This window comes from Acinonyx jubatus, chromosome B4, assembly GCF_027475565.1.
Source record: "Acinonyx jubatus isolate Ajub_Pintada_27869175 chromosome B4, VMU_Ajub_asm_v1.0, whole genome shotgun sequence".
NCBI classification, from domain to species: Eukaryota; Metazoa; Chordata; class Mammalia; order Carnivora; family Felidae; genus Acinonyx; species Acinonyx jubatus.
In genome coordinates, this window is record NC_069387.1 from 68,264,121 (window position 1) to 68,277,497 (window position 13,377).

General features: G+C 34.4%; 1 protein-coding gene across 9 annotated transcripts in view; it reads right to left on the reverse strand.

The window, feature by feature from the left end:
• YAF2 (YY1 associated factor 2) overlaps nt 1-13,377 on the reverse strand; it is a 75,133-nt gene that overhangs the window by 40,745 nt on the left and 21,011 nt on the right. For 2 of the 9 annotated variants that reach the window (XR_008300210.1, XR_003413061.2), the window contains 2 exons: nt 9,741-9,812; nt 9,548-9,647 (listed from right to left, as the gene is read on the reverse strand). The exons of 3 other annotated variants lie outside the window; for them this stretch is intronic. Coding sequence is in view for 2 of the 6 variants with exons in the window: in XM_053226133.1 (XP_053082108.1) it covers nt 9,741-9,873 (133 nt within the window). In the remaining 4 variants the exon portion in view is untranslated. Of the gene's footprint in view, nt 1-9,547; nt 9,648-9,740; nt 9,874-13,377 lie in introns of those variants that run through there. 4 more of the 9 variants (XR_003413055.2, XR_003413060.2, XM_027035915.2 and 1 more) reach the window with 3 other exon arrangements.

Here is a 13,377-nt window from a genome sequence, read left to right on the forward strand (position 1 = left end):
GTTCGAGCCCCACGTCAGGCTCTGCACTGATAGCGTGGAGCCTGCTTGGGATCCTCTCTTTCTCTCCCTCTCTCTCTCCCCGTCCCTTTCTCTCTCTCTCAAAATAAATAAATAAACTTAAGAAAAAAAAGATATTCACATTCGCCCTTCTGGAAAAGATTCTCACCTAACACAGATTCTAATTTGCTATCAAGGAAAATACACCTCTCTCACTAGGGTGAAAGCAAATAACAGTAACTATTTTTTATGAGATACTATGACAGACTTTAGAAGACACTGGGATTCTCATACTATAAACACTAATACCATTTCACAGTCCATGGTCCATCTAGAAATTTGAAGACAGTATGGTTTTAGGAAATTAAGAATTTCATAAATAAGAACATAAACACTTGTACAAGACAGCACTGACTCAAAGAGAATACAGAAAAACAATTGTACTATCCCAGTATTAGAAGACTACTAGTTTTAAAAAAATGTATTGGACTCTGCACAATGAAAATAAAATTGGGGGTGCCTGGGTGGCTCAGTTAGTTAAAGTCAGAGTCTTGGGGTACCTGGATGGCTCAGTCGATTAAGCAACTTACTTTGGCTCAGGTCACAATCTCGCGGTCCATGGGTTTGAGCCCCACGTCTGAACTGTGCTGACAGCTCAGAGCCTGGAGCCTGCTTCAGATTCTGCCTCCCTCTCTTTCTCTGCCCCTTCCCTGCTCACGCTCTCTCTGTGTCTCTCTCAAAAATAAACAAACATTTTTAAAAAGTGGGGGGAAAAAAAAAAGGAGTCCAACTCTTGATTTTGGCTCAGGTCATGATCTCACGGTTCATGAGATGGAGCCCTGGGTCAGTCTCTGCACTGGCAGTGTGGAGCCTGCTTAGGATTCTCTCCCACTCTCTGCCCTTCCCTTGCTCTTACATGCTCATGGGTGCTCTCTCTCTCAAAATAAACTTTAAAAAAAAAAAAAGACTTAAAATTATTAAAAATGAAAAGAAAATTGGATTTTAGAGATTCAAAATTTCCTACAAATTAAAATATTTCTCAAATCAAAGTTCTTTAGCACAAAACAATTTAAGGCTTCATACAGTGTTCTTAGTCAAACTACCATAGACTTCTGGTAACCAACTGCAGAAACAGAACCAATGGAAGACATCCAGATGGCTAAGGAGAAATTTGGGTTCAGGTGCTAGTTAATTTGAGAGTGAAATATACCAGTTATTCACCAGTTAAGCACCCAGATTATCCTAAATTCATGAACAAGCTACGATCTCTGACCATTAGAGTTTACTCTCCGGAGTTTTGTAAAAGAACAGGGAATAGGATCACCACTGACATTTCACTGCCTGTTTCCCATGCCCCAAATCAGAATGTTTCCCCTTTCTCCTTTTTGTATTTAGAGGGAAGGTGGGAATAGGGAAAACAAAAAGAAAACAGATCTGTACGTAACACAGTAAATTATAATTATTTATCTCTTTCCCTGTAAAACTTTAATTTCCTTGAAGAGAGAAGATGAAACCTATTCAGCACCTCCCTATTGTTGGGACCTAACCCAGTGTCCGGCACTCATCTGCTATCTCAGAACTAAACTAAATCACAGTCCTTGTGCTAGGGCCACTGCTTTCTTTTTCTACTACAAACCAATATCAAGAATAAATGCAGATTAAAACAATTAGGTCAATCCTTCCAGTTTTTACTTTTGTAAAAATATACATACATTAAATCTAGGTGTTTAAAAGCTATAAATATACATATTCTTTAAGGAAAAACATGTAGTTCCATACAGCTTCCTTTTACCACTATCACTAAGATCTTCCTCTCCTACCAACCCTATCCAGAAGTGACTACCATCATGAATTTGATGTAAATGAGATCACACTGTACACAACGTTCTGCTTTGACCTCACATTACATTTCTGAGGTCTCCTTATTTAAGTATATCAGAAGGCAGCATGGCATAGTGGACTATGGAGCCAGTCAAGTGAGATTCAAATCCTAGCTTTCAATCACAGCTCTGCTATTTACCATCTTTGAAAGTGGTAAGTTATTTACTTCTCTATGCTTCAGTATTCCCATATGTAAAATAGATATAATGATTGTACCAATTTCTGAGTTCTTATGAGGACTAAAATAATTCATGTTTATACATGCTTAAAAGAATTCCTAGGCATAGACAGTGTAACTTTTTTTCTTGAAATATAAAAAAGTCACAAATGATGATAATCTAAGCAGATTTGGTAATTCTCTGTTAATATAACTATTTTATTATTTATCCATGCCTCCTATAGACAGACATTTAGATTTTTTTCCAAATGAACATCCCTGTAGAAATCTCCCTGGGCAAATGTGCCACTTTCTCTAAACTAATAATATCTTGAATACCTTCTGGATACGAGGATATGCACATTTTCAACTGTGTAACACTTACCCGATCCTGAGCTAATGGGTGAAAATTGATGGCTCATAAGTTTTTAATTGCATTTCACTGCAAATGAGACTAAGCATCTTTCCAGTTCATTAGCCATTCCAATTTCCTTTCCTCTGTTGTGAATTGCCTTAATATCCATTGTTCACTTTATTTGCATTTGTATCATCTGTCCTATTATTTTCATCTTCATATATTCTGGGCACGAATCCACTGAATATTGTACACATTGCATCTAACTCCCAGTCATGCCACTTATATATGAGTTAATTTGTGATGTATTTTATTAAACCTAAGGTTTTCTTTCTGAGGTAGTTGGATCCTTTATCTCTGATGTCTTTATCTTCAAAGGTTCATTCTTTTCTTGACTTGTTAAAGCCTCACACATCGTAAAGACACATATTCTTTTTATTTTTTTGATAGAGAGAAAGAAAGAGAGAGAGAGAGGGAGAGAGAGGGAGGGAAAGAGGGAGAGGGGGAGAGAGAGAGAGAGAGAGAGAGAGAGGGAGAGGGAGGGAGAGAGACAGAGGGAGGGAGGGAGAGAGACAGAGGGAGGGAGGGAGAGAGACAGAGGGAGGGAGAGAGGGAGAGAGGGAGAGAGGGAGAGAGGGGGAGAGGGAGAGAGGGGGAGAGGGAGAGAGAGAGAGAGAGAGAGGGAGGGAGAGAGGGAGGGAGGGAGGGAGGGAGAGGGAGAGGGGGAGAGGGAGGGGGGAGAGGGAGAGAGAGAGGGAGAGAGAGAGAGAGAGAGAGAGAGAGAGAGAGAGAGAGAGAGAGAGAATATGCACACAAGTATGGAAAGGGGAGAGAGAGGGAAAGAATTCCAAGCAGGCTCCATGCTCCATACGGGGCCCAATGTGGGACATGACTTGATCTCATGACCATGAGATCATGACCCAAGCCAAAATCAAGGGTCAGACACTTAACCACCTGAGCCACTGAGGCGCCCTGTAAAGACCTACATTCTTCTGTATTTTCTTCCTTATTAAACAGTTGTTCGTTAAACTCATGTCTTAGTGTAAAGTTGAAACAGAACTGTTTTCTGCATATGGTTTGAAGTAGAGACCTGTCTTCCCTCCCATATGGAAAACCAATTAAAGAGTCCACTCTGTTTCCCTGATAGAAAATGCCATCTCTAGCACTTACCAACTTTTCAAATATGTATGAATCGATTTCTGAACTCTCTATTCTATTAATCTGCCTTTTCCTGTATTAAGACTATACTATTTTAAAATTTTTTTTAACATTTTATTTATTTTTGCGAGACAGAGACAAAGCATGAGCAGGGGAGGGGCAGAGAGAGGGAGACACAGAATCCAAGGCAGGCTCCAGGCTCTGAACTATCAGCACAGAGCCGGACACGGGGCTCAAACTCTTCGAACCGTGAGACCATGACCTGAGCTGAAGTCAGATGCTTAACTGACTGAGCTGCCCAGGCGCCCCAAGACTATACTACTTTAAATATCATAAATTTATATTTTACTTTTTTGAGGTATAATTTACATAAAGTATACAGTTTGATTTTTTAAGTATTATACACCCTCAATGTGATCCAACCCAGATCAAAATATTAACATTTCTCATGGTCTAGAATGCTCCCTTCCAATCAGTACCATATTTCCAAGAAAATCACTATGCTGACCTCTATCACCATAGATTAGTTATGCTTTTTTTGTAATTAAGTAGGCTCCACGCCCAATGTGGAGCCTGAACCCACAAGATCAAGAGCTGCATGCTATACCACTGACTGAGCCAGCCATGCACCCTTCCTTCTACTTGTTTTTGAACTTCCTGTGAATGAAATCATACAATACGTAATATTTTCTCATTTCTTTTGCTCAACGTTAAGCATGGGAGATTCATCCCATGTTGTGTGTAGCAATTTATTGTCATTGCCATCCATTCTAAACACTACCAAGTTTAAAATCAGTCTTGCTATCCAATGGTGCAATCCCCTCCTCATTGTTCTTTTTCTTCTTTCGGACCTGTCTTGGTTATTCTTGTGGCTTTACTTTTGTATATGAAGGTCATTTTCTACAAAAAAAAAAAAAATCCTATTGGGATTTTTGTCTGAAACTATACACAATAAATCACAGAGGAGAAACTTTTTTAGTAATATACTTCCCATATAGTATATCCTGCCTTTTACTCATGTCTAATTTTATGTCCTTAAATAAACTTTGGGCACTTTACAGAATTGGCTGTAAAGGAGAAAGTTTTTATTATATAACTGGCTAGTGCCAATTTGAATGTTGATTTTATATCCAGTAAAATTAAATTCTATTAATAGTGTTAGCTTCGGGGGCTCCTGGATGGCTCAGTTGGCTGAGCAATCCAACTCTTGATTTCAGCTCAGGTCATGCTTCCCAAGGTTGTGGGATCCAGCCCCACATCAGGCTCTGTGCTGAACATGAAGCCTGCTTAACATTCTCTTAAGATTCTCTCCCTCTGCCCTTCTCCCTTGCTTGCATGCTTTCTCTCTAAAATTTTAAAAATAGTGTTGATTTTTAAAAAATGTTCTAAGGATATGTTCATCTCATTTTTCCTTTTTCAATTTTTTGGATTTCTTTCTCTTTTTTCTTATTAGTAAAGACATATTTGCTTATTCTTGACTTTAATGGGAATGTTGCTGCTTGAAAGAAAGTTTGAAAGACAGTCTTTACTGAAAGAAAAAGTTCACTTGTCATGGTGTGAGGGGTTTTTAAAAAAACATTAATGAGTGTTGACTTTTATCATAAACTTTTACTACATCTTTCAAGACGGTTCCCCTAAATCTTGTAAGTTACACTGATATAATTTTCAAATAAAGAATTACCCCTACCATATCCTAATTAAAATTTTTATTTATCTATTCATACATAAGATTGCTACTATTTGGGCCATTTTGCATAAAAATAGAATTATCTGTTCCCCAAAGTATATGTGAAATATGATTATAAATATCACAATTAAAACTATTTCTCTGATACGCCTTCCCACCAATGAGAATGGCTAGAACAAAAAAGACAGATAATGAAAGTGTTGGCGGTGAAGGTATGGAAAAATTGGAACCCTCATTCGCTGCTGGTGGGAAAGTAAAATGGCACAGCCACTTTGGGGAAACAGTCTGGCAGTTCTTCAAAAGGTGAAACATAGTTATCATATAATCTAGCAATTCTGCTCCTAGGTACATAATCCAAGAGAAATGAAAATGTATGTCCACACAAAAATTTGTACACAAATGTTGACAGCAGGGCTTTCATAATAGCCAAAAAATGCAAATCAGTCCAAATATCTACCACCTGATTAAAGGATAACCAAAATGTGGTATATCCATACAATGAGATATTATTTGGCTATAAAAAGAATAAAGTGCACTGATACATGCTACAACATAGTTGGACCTTAAAAATATTATGCTAAGCAAAAGAAGTGAATCACAAATGGCCACACACATATTGAATGATTTCATTTATGCGAAATGTCAGAGTAGGCAAATTTATAGAAGGAGAGTAAATCAGTGGTTGCACAAGGATGGAAGGTTTGGGGAAAATTGGGAATGACTGCTAATAGGTACAGTTCTTTTTGGGGTGATGAAAATATTTTAAAACATTGTGTTAATGTCTACAGAACACTAAAAATGCTAAAAACCACTGAATTACACGTTTAAAATGGATAAGTGACAGAATTTGTGGATTATAGCTCAATAAATTTGCTATTTTTAAAAACCTATTCCTCTCAGGGAAATTTACTGCAACTTTAATTTCTTTAATGATTTTCTTTACAAGTTTGGAATGATTTTTTTCCTGGAAAATAATCCATTTCACCTGGTTTTTAAAAGTTTATATACATACATATACATACACATACATATATATATATAAGTGATGTCTTGTGATTCCAAAATTATAATTGCACTTGTCATTATATCTCATTTTATTTTTTTTATATCTCATTTTAAATTTTATTATTTCCATCATGGTTTTTGATGAGTACATCCAGAACTTAATCAACTAAAAAGAACCAGTGTTGATTTGAGTAAACATTGCTCTCATTTTTATTGTTGATTATCTTCTATTTCACCAAATTCTACTTGTGTTTTTATTTCCTTCCCTCCTTCTTTCTTAGCTTTTGTTTTTTGTTTTGTTTTTTTTAGTTTTTGAGTTGAGTATCTGGCTCATTTATTTTCTTTCAACCTGATACATGCATTTAAAGTTACAAATTTACTCCTGAGGACCACTTTTCTTGTATCCTTCAAGTTCTGATACAATGCTTTTGTCACAATTCAGCTTTAATTATTTGACAGTTTAATTTTTTTTTTTAATTCTTGAAAATGCTTGGTCATTTTTTCTTCAATACCGCTTCTCCTTTATTCCCTGTATCTTCCATTCCAAAACTCCAATCAGATCTATACTAGAGCTTTTCAATCCACCTCTACAGTGGCTTAGCTTTTCTTTCATATTTTTCATCTTTTTATTTTCCTGGTTGGTGTCCTGGAAGATTTATCAGTTTTAGCTTGAAATTAATAAACTTCTCTCTTCAGCTGAGTCTAATCATTTTTTTTTGCCCATTTATTGAGTTATTTTTATAACTAGCTATATTTTTTATTTCAATTAGTTACTCCATATATCTCAACATATTTATTGCTTCTTGACTGTTCTTCTTATTCAAATATAATGCAATATGCTCTGAATGAGAAAAGGGGATATATTTTAAGCTAATACACTTTTATGTGAAATGTTCTTTGAATGTTATCCACTACAAAACTCTTCTTTAAAGAAAAAAAAATCCACTTCTTAAAAGTTCCCTTGACTGCTATTCTACCAAATGTGCCCCACTGTGCCTACCTGTATCAAGGCATGGAAAAAACAAGCTCTATTATTCCCATTTTAGAATGAGAGAAATTGAAGCACAATATGGTTCTTTTTAAAATATTTTCTCAACTTTTTTTTGAAAAATATCAAAACCACAAAAAAAGTTGAAAAGTACAATGTCCTGCATACCTTTCACCTAGATTCAAAATTGTTAACATATGCCACATTTGCTTTATTTCTCCTTTTCTCCCTCTCTACATACAAATATACCACACATTTTTTTCTGAATCCATTTGTGAACCCATCGCAATATTTCACTTCAAAATTTTTCAGCATGTTATCTCTAAAGAATAAAGAACAAGGATAGTCTTAATAACCCATACTACTATCATACCAAAGAAATGATTAAAATTGAATAGCTTCTTACATGGATGTGCAGAAGCAAATTCAAAACAAGCATTTAAGTCATCTCACTAAATTTCTTTATCTTGTTTTGTCTAAATGGGAGAACTGGTTCTCTGGTGAGAGTCATACTCAATCTGTCATTTCCTTCCTTCAGTAACCCTGGATTAAATTTCATTTACTGCTTCTTCAGATAGGTATTCTTAAATCCAAGCATTTCTGAAAATCAAGCAATAATCTTCAAAGTTATTCAAACCTCAAAAATCAAGTACACTGAATTTCCGGTTTGTTTACTAACAGTAAATGAGTCTTAAATTGAGACAAACTAGTTAACTCTCTTAAAACTATACACTATTTTAATGTCCCACAGAAGTTTATAGTGTGCTAAACAATCATAATTTCACTCTTCCAGTTTTAAAAGGAAAAAAAACTGTTGTTCTTAAGAACTTACAAACAGGACTGATAAGCCAAATGAACCTGCTCTACAAATAAGGAAACTAATGAATATATTCATGAACAACTCATTTTCTTCTATCAACTACATGAAAAACTAGTTTTTTAATGGGTACAACTTAAACTCAATCTCTGACGTTAGGAACTAAATAAGACTAAAAACAATAAAATCCTATCCTTGTTTTCAATGACCATACAAATCAGCTTAAGTGTTTCACACTGGAAGGAACAGCAATACAACCTAAAGCTAATAATGTTTAAAGGTGAAACTGTCATACAGATGAAAATTATATCCATAATCACAGAAATGTTTAAGATAAAAAGATGTTTAGGATCAATCTACAATCAAATAATAGTTAACAGGAGTGTTTACTATGTGCTGCTAGGCACTAAGTATATCCCATGATTCAATTAATTCAATCCTCATAGCAATCTCATTTCTCCACTGAGGAAACATAGGTCACAGAGAGATGCTAGCACAAAAGGAATTATGTAAGGGATAGGACTTGACTTCAACCTTAGAGTACAGAAAAGTAGAATGAGGTCATTTCAAAAAATTGGAAAAGCACAAGCCCTAAAGCATAAATATAACAAGTATCCAAGTAAGACCAAAAGAAAAGTTTCAAAGTGGAGAAATTAAGGCTGGATAAATAGGATGGGATTATAAAAGGTCTTACATACCTAGCAAATGGATGAAAATTTTATAAAACAGCTTGAATAGAGCACCACTACAGGCTCTTTATGTGTTAAAAGTGCCCTTTTAAAAAAGACAACCTGGTACAATACAGAATGAGAGAAATGAGAAGCAAGGTATTCTGTCCAATTCTAACATTTACATGCCAGTGCAATAAATTGTCTGATACCTATGGAACCTGAGAGTCCACAGTGAACCAACTGGGCCACCCATCACATCAATAAGGCCATCTATTATGAACAAGGAAGTAGTAAACAGAGCTGAACACACCCTGAATTATTTTCCAAATATACCTACAGTGAAGTTAAAAGGTACACTGAAAACTATGTCAGTAAGAAATGCTACATAATTAACATAAAATTACTTTTGCTGCTCAGTACTATGCCAAAAGAATTTGGCCAAATTTGGCATAAGCATAACTTTAACAGTATAAGTATTTACTTCATATAAATGCAACATCACAAATAAAGGAATTTATAAAATAATTCAACACACAGCTTCCTTAAATTGCTTTAGAAGTATTACACTATTTACCAAAAGATAATAGACACATAATTTTTATAAAAAAACATCTATTATGTAAATGATACTCTTTAAATTTAACGTCACACTTATTCATACACCCATCAAGAACTAGGTATTTATCACTCATATAATAAATTCCACAAATCTACATCAAATTTACAAAAAGAAGCTATCTCAAACAACTTTCCTCTTGGTAATTAAATTCCTTCTAAAGAGAAGAAATGTGAGAAAAAAAATCTCAAATTTGCAAAAACTAGATTACTCACCAGTAACTTGAGTTATCCTATTGGGTCTTTTCCCTCACAGATCCACCTCTCTTGCCCTTCTGTCCAGCATGAGAATCTTCCTGATGGGCATCCACTGGAACTGAGGGGGCATGCAGTACAGACGTATATGTAAGAAAGTTGGGGGGAGGGGATTTGGGAGATGCTAGAGACATGCTTCAGTGCACTTGCTTACCTTCCTGAAATTGGAAATTTCAACGGTTCCTTGGTCCTCGAGGCATTCACAATAACTTCAAAGAATGTGGATCTGTGGAGATTACCCAATAGGAGAACTCCAGTTACTGGTAAGTGATCCAGCTTTTTCTTCTCTATCAGAATAAGAAGATTAATTTTATTTGAGATTATTAATACCCATAGAACTATAGGGGAAAGGAGTGTAAATTTACCAGGTAACTGTATATGAATGCACCAAAATAAACACAGAAACACAATGCATTCCTGGCATTATCAGAAAGAGAAAGAAAAGAAAATACGATTTGAATGGTTTCATTTTTAAATTCCCATTATAATGGCAGCTATATCTTAATATACAAAAATATCAGCTATCAGACTATTCCATTTCACTGAAACAACACCATCACTCTTTAATATTAGTAAAAGTATAATTAGTTGATCAAAATCTGCCATTTCTTAACTAGTCATTGTCATTAGCCTTCACCAAATTTTGGTGTAGCAGCCACAGTGAACTACAATCTGTAAGACTTCAGATAAAAAAGCATCAATAAAATTCCCTTTTCTAAGTCTTTAAAATAGCCACTTACCACCAATAAGAAACCAGCCACACACACATATAGAAGTATGCCAGACCACTGATAAGAATGCTGATTTTCATTTAAATATGTGCACAAAGTAGAAATCATAGTTTTAACTGTTATACTTTTAAAATAATTGTCTAAAAATGGTCCTGTCATTAAAAACAAAAACCAACAAAAAACTGACTTCTAAAAAAAGGTCTTCTCAACAGAACTTTATTTTGAAGTTCACATGAAAATATTCTATTACCTTTAATTCAATACATATTAATCAGGTAAACACTAGTTTCTGTTGAAGATAGAGATATATTTTAGTAATACTCCTCCCTCTTACCATTATGCTGCTAAATAATCGTCTTCTGCCCTCAAGAAACAAAGTTTTTATGTTTCTTAATTCTATACAAACAAAGATAATGTATAGTTTTTCTCTGTTTTAAAAGTGAATAGGATTAAGAGGCGCCTGGGTGGCTCAGTGGTTAAGCATCCAACTCTTGATTTCGGCTCAGGTCATGATCTCATGGTCGTGAGATGGAGCCCCATATCAGGCTCTGCGCTGGGCATGGAGCCTGCTTGGGATTCTCTATCCCCCTCTCCCTTTCCCCGCCCCCCCCCCAACAAAATAAAATAAAAATGTTTTAAAAATAAAATAGGATAAAATGGTGTATAAACTCATCATTCAACAAAAATAAGTTGAACACGTAATTCTGATGAAAATCTTACATCTCACTCTTGTTATGATGGAATGTTTGCATTTGGTATAAGTCAACAGCACAGGTCAAGATTTTTGCTAGATTGTTACTTAATTTGAAGATATAAATTGTCTTGTATATAAATTATATACTTTTTAAAATAAATCTGAGTTTTAAAGAATAGTTTAATGCATTTGTTTTTAAATGACCCATTCATACAAACAGGGTACTACACAGACCTCCATTTCTAACTGTAATACAGAGATGAATACCAAAAGGGTCCTCTACTTAAGTTTTCCAGATTCCTAGTTAACTTCTAGTACCTGAAGAGTACCTGGCATAAAGGTCCTACATGTTTGGATTAATAAAGTAGATACAGGTGCAATAATCCAAATATTTCAAACTTTTGGCATCATCTAGGATAAAAAGTATCACTAAGAGCTAAATAATAATTCCCAGTTTTTATTTATAACAAATTTAGACTCATGAATTTAAAATAGAACCAACTGCATTTTTAAACTAATTTAAGAGAATTAAAATATCTTGAAAATATTTTAAAGTAACCAAAAGGGTCACTTAGAGACCAGCACTGAAAGCTATTTGTTGTTATCATGCCATTACCTCAACTAAGACAGATTTTATCAGAATAGCTTAGAAAAGTACTTCCAGAAATTAGGATGCTCTATTCAAAACTATCTTGTGTAAGCCCTAATAATTACAACACTCATTCACAAAAAGGTACTCCTTAGTAATTAAGAATCAAATCAAGTATTTCAGTAATGAAAAATCTACTCCATAAAATCAATCTAAACTTGTGAAAAAACTGCTTAGAAAAAAATATGGTAGCTAACTTTCAGTTCCACTACTACCCGCTGGTTCGGACATTATATTTTAGCTAGAAGCAATTTAAATTACAACTGGTTTTGATGATTCCATGTACCTTATTTTCTAATTTTCAATTAAGATTTAAAATTCTTATGGAAATTATTATGGTTGTGGGAAGTTATTTACCATAAATCCTGGACTTGGAATCCTATAACAGCATAATGAAATTTAACATTATACACATATTCATGCGTATTTAAGTGACACTACTGATGTTTCATATGTAAACAAACATTGGGGCATATGTGTTTATATTTGAATTGAGTCCATTATGACTTTTCTCCCTTTTCAGTCCATGATACACTGTCCTCAGGGTCCCCAAATTATAAATACCACCCATTTCCTAATCAAAATTTCCTTTTCCTCAGTTCTTAACTTTCGTTTTTATTTTTTTTAGTTTATATCCAAGTTAATTAACATATAGTGTCCTTTCCCTCATTTAATCCACCATTTCCCACTAATCCACAGAGAAACAAAAACAATACTATTTTTTCATTAATATAACTAATTTAAAATCAAAATGGCAAGAACTCTAGTCATCTACAAAATAAGGATAACAACAAAACCTAGTTCACAGGGCAGTATTGGGAATTAAGTTAATGCTAAATGCTAAATGCTAAATAAAGCATTTACACCCAATGCCCAGAATCTAACTCTATACATCAAACTGTTGACATAATCATCCAGAAATGGTTTTCAAGTGATTTTATACACCTTTAGAGGGATATAGTCTACATAAGAAAACTACATAAAAGAACTACATAAATAAATTCTAAACTTAAAGATTTGTTTATAATAATTTCAGTACTATTATTTTGAAACTATATATGTTTTTTAATGTTTATTTTTGAGAGATAGAGAATGAGAGAGAGAAAGAGAAGAAGCCACAGAATCCGAAGCAGGCTCCAGGCTCTGAGCTATCAGCAGAGAGCCCAACGCGGGGCTCAAACTCACAAACCATGAGATCATGATCTGAGCCAAAGTCGGACACTTAACTGACTGAGCCACGCAGGCGCCCCTGAACTAGATTGTTTATACTGCAAGATAAAGAAAATAAGTAATTTATGTTACTGATTAGGAATCACCAATTACAACATAAAAGCTGTAAGAACATGTTAATATCAAAACTCAATTCCAAATACCACTATACACTTGCGATTTTTTAAAAATGTATATAATTTGGAAATAGTTAATAAAACATTCCAGGCAGCAATTAGTAAGTAAATCACTATCACTATCAGATTAACTTAAAAACTATATCTGCTAATACTATAAAACCAGGCTTTACATTAGATTTACTTTAGTAAAGGAAGTTCCTCAACTTTACAAGTTGCCAGAAACATTTACACAAATTGTTTTCCATGTCCCAATACCTGATTTTTATAAGCTAGAATTTTACAACTGTTGACAAATTCTAAAACGAAAACATGAGAAAAACAGCATATATTCATGTTATTGACTGACATTTGATGGTGAAAATACTAAT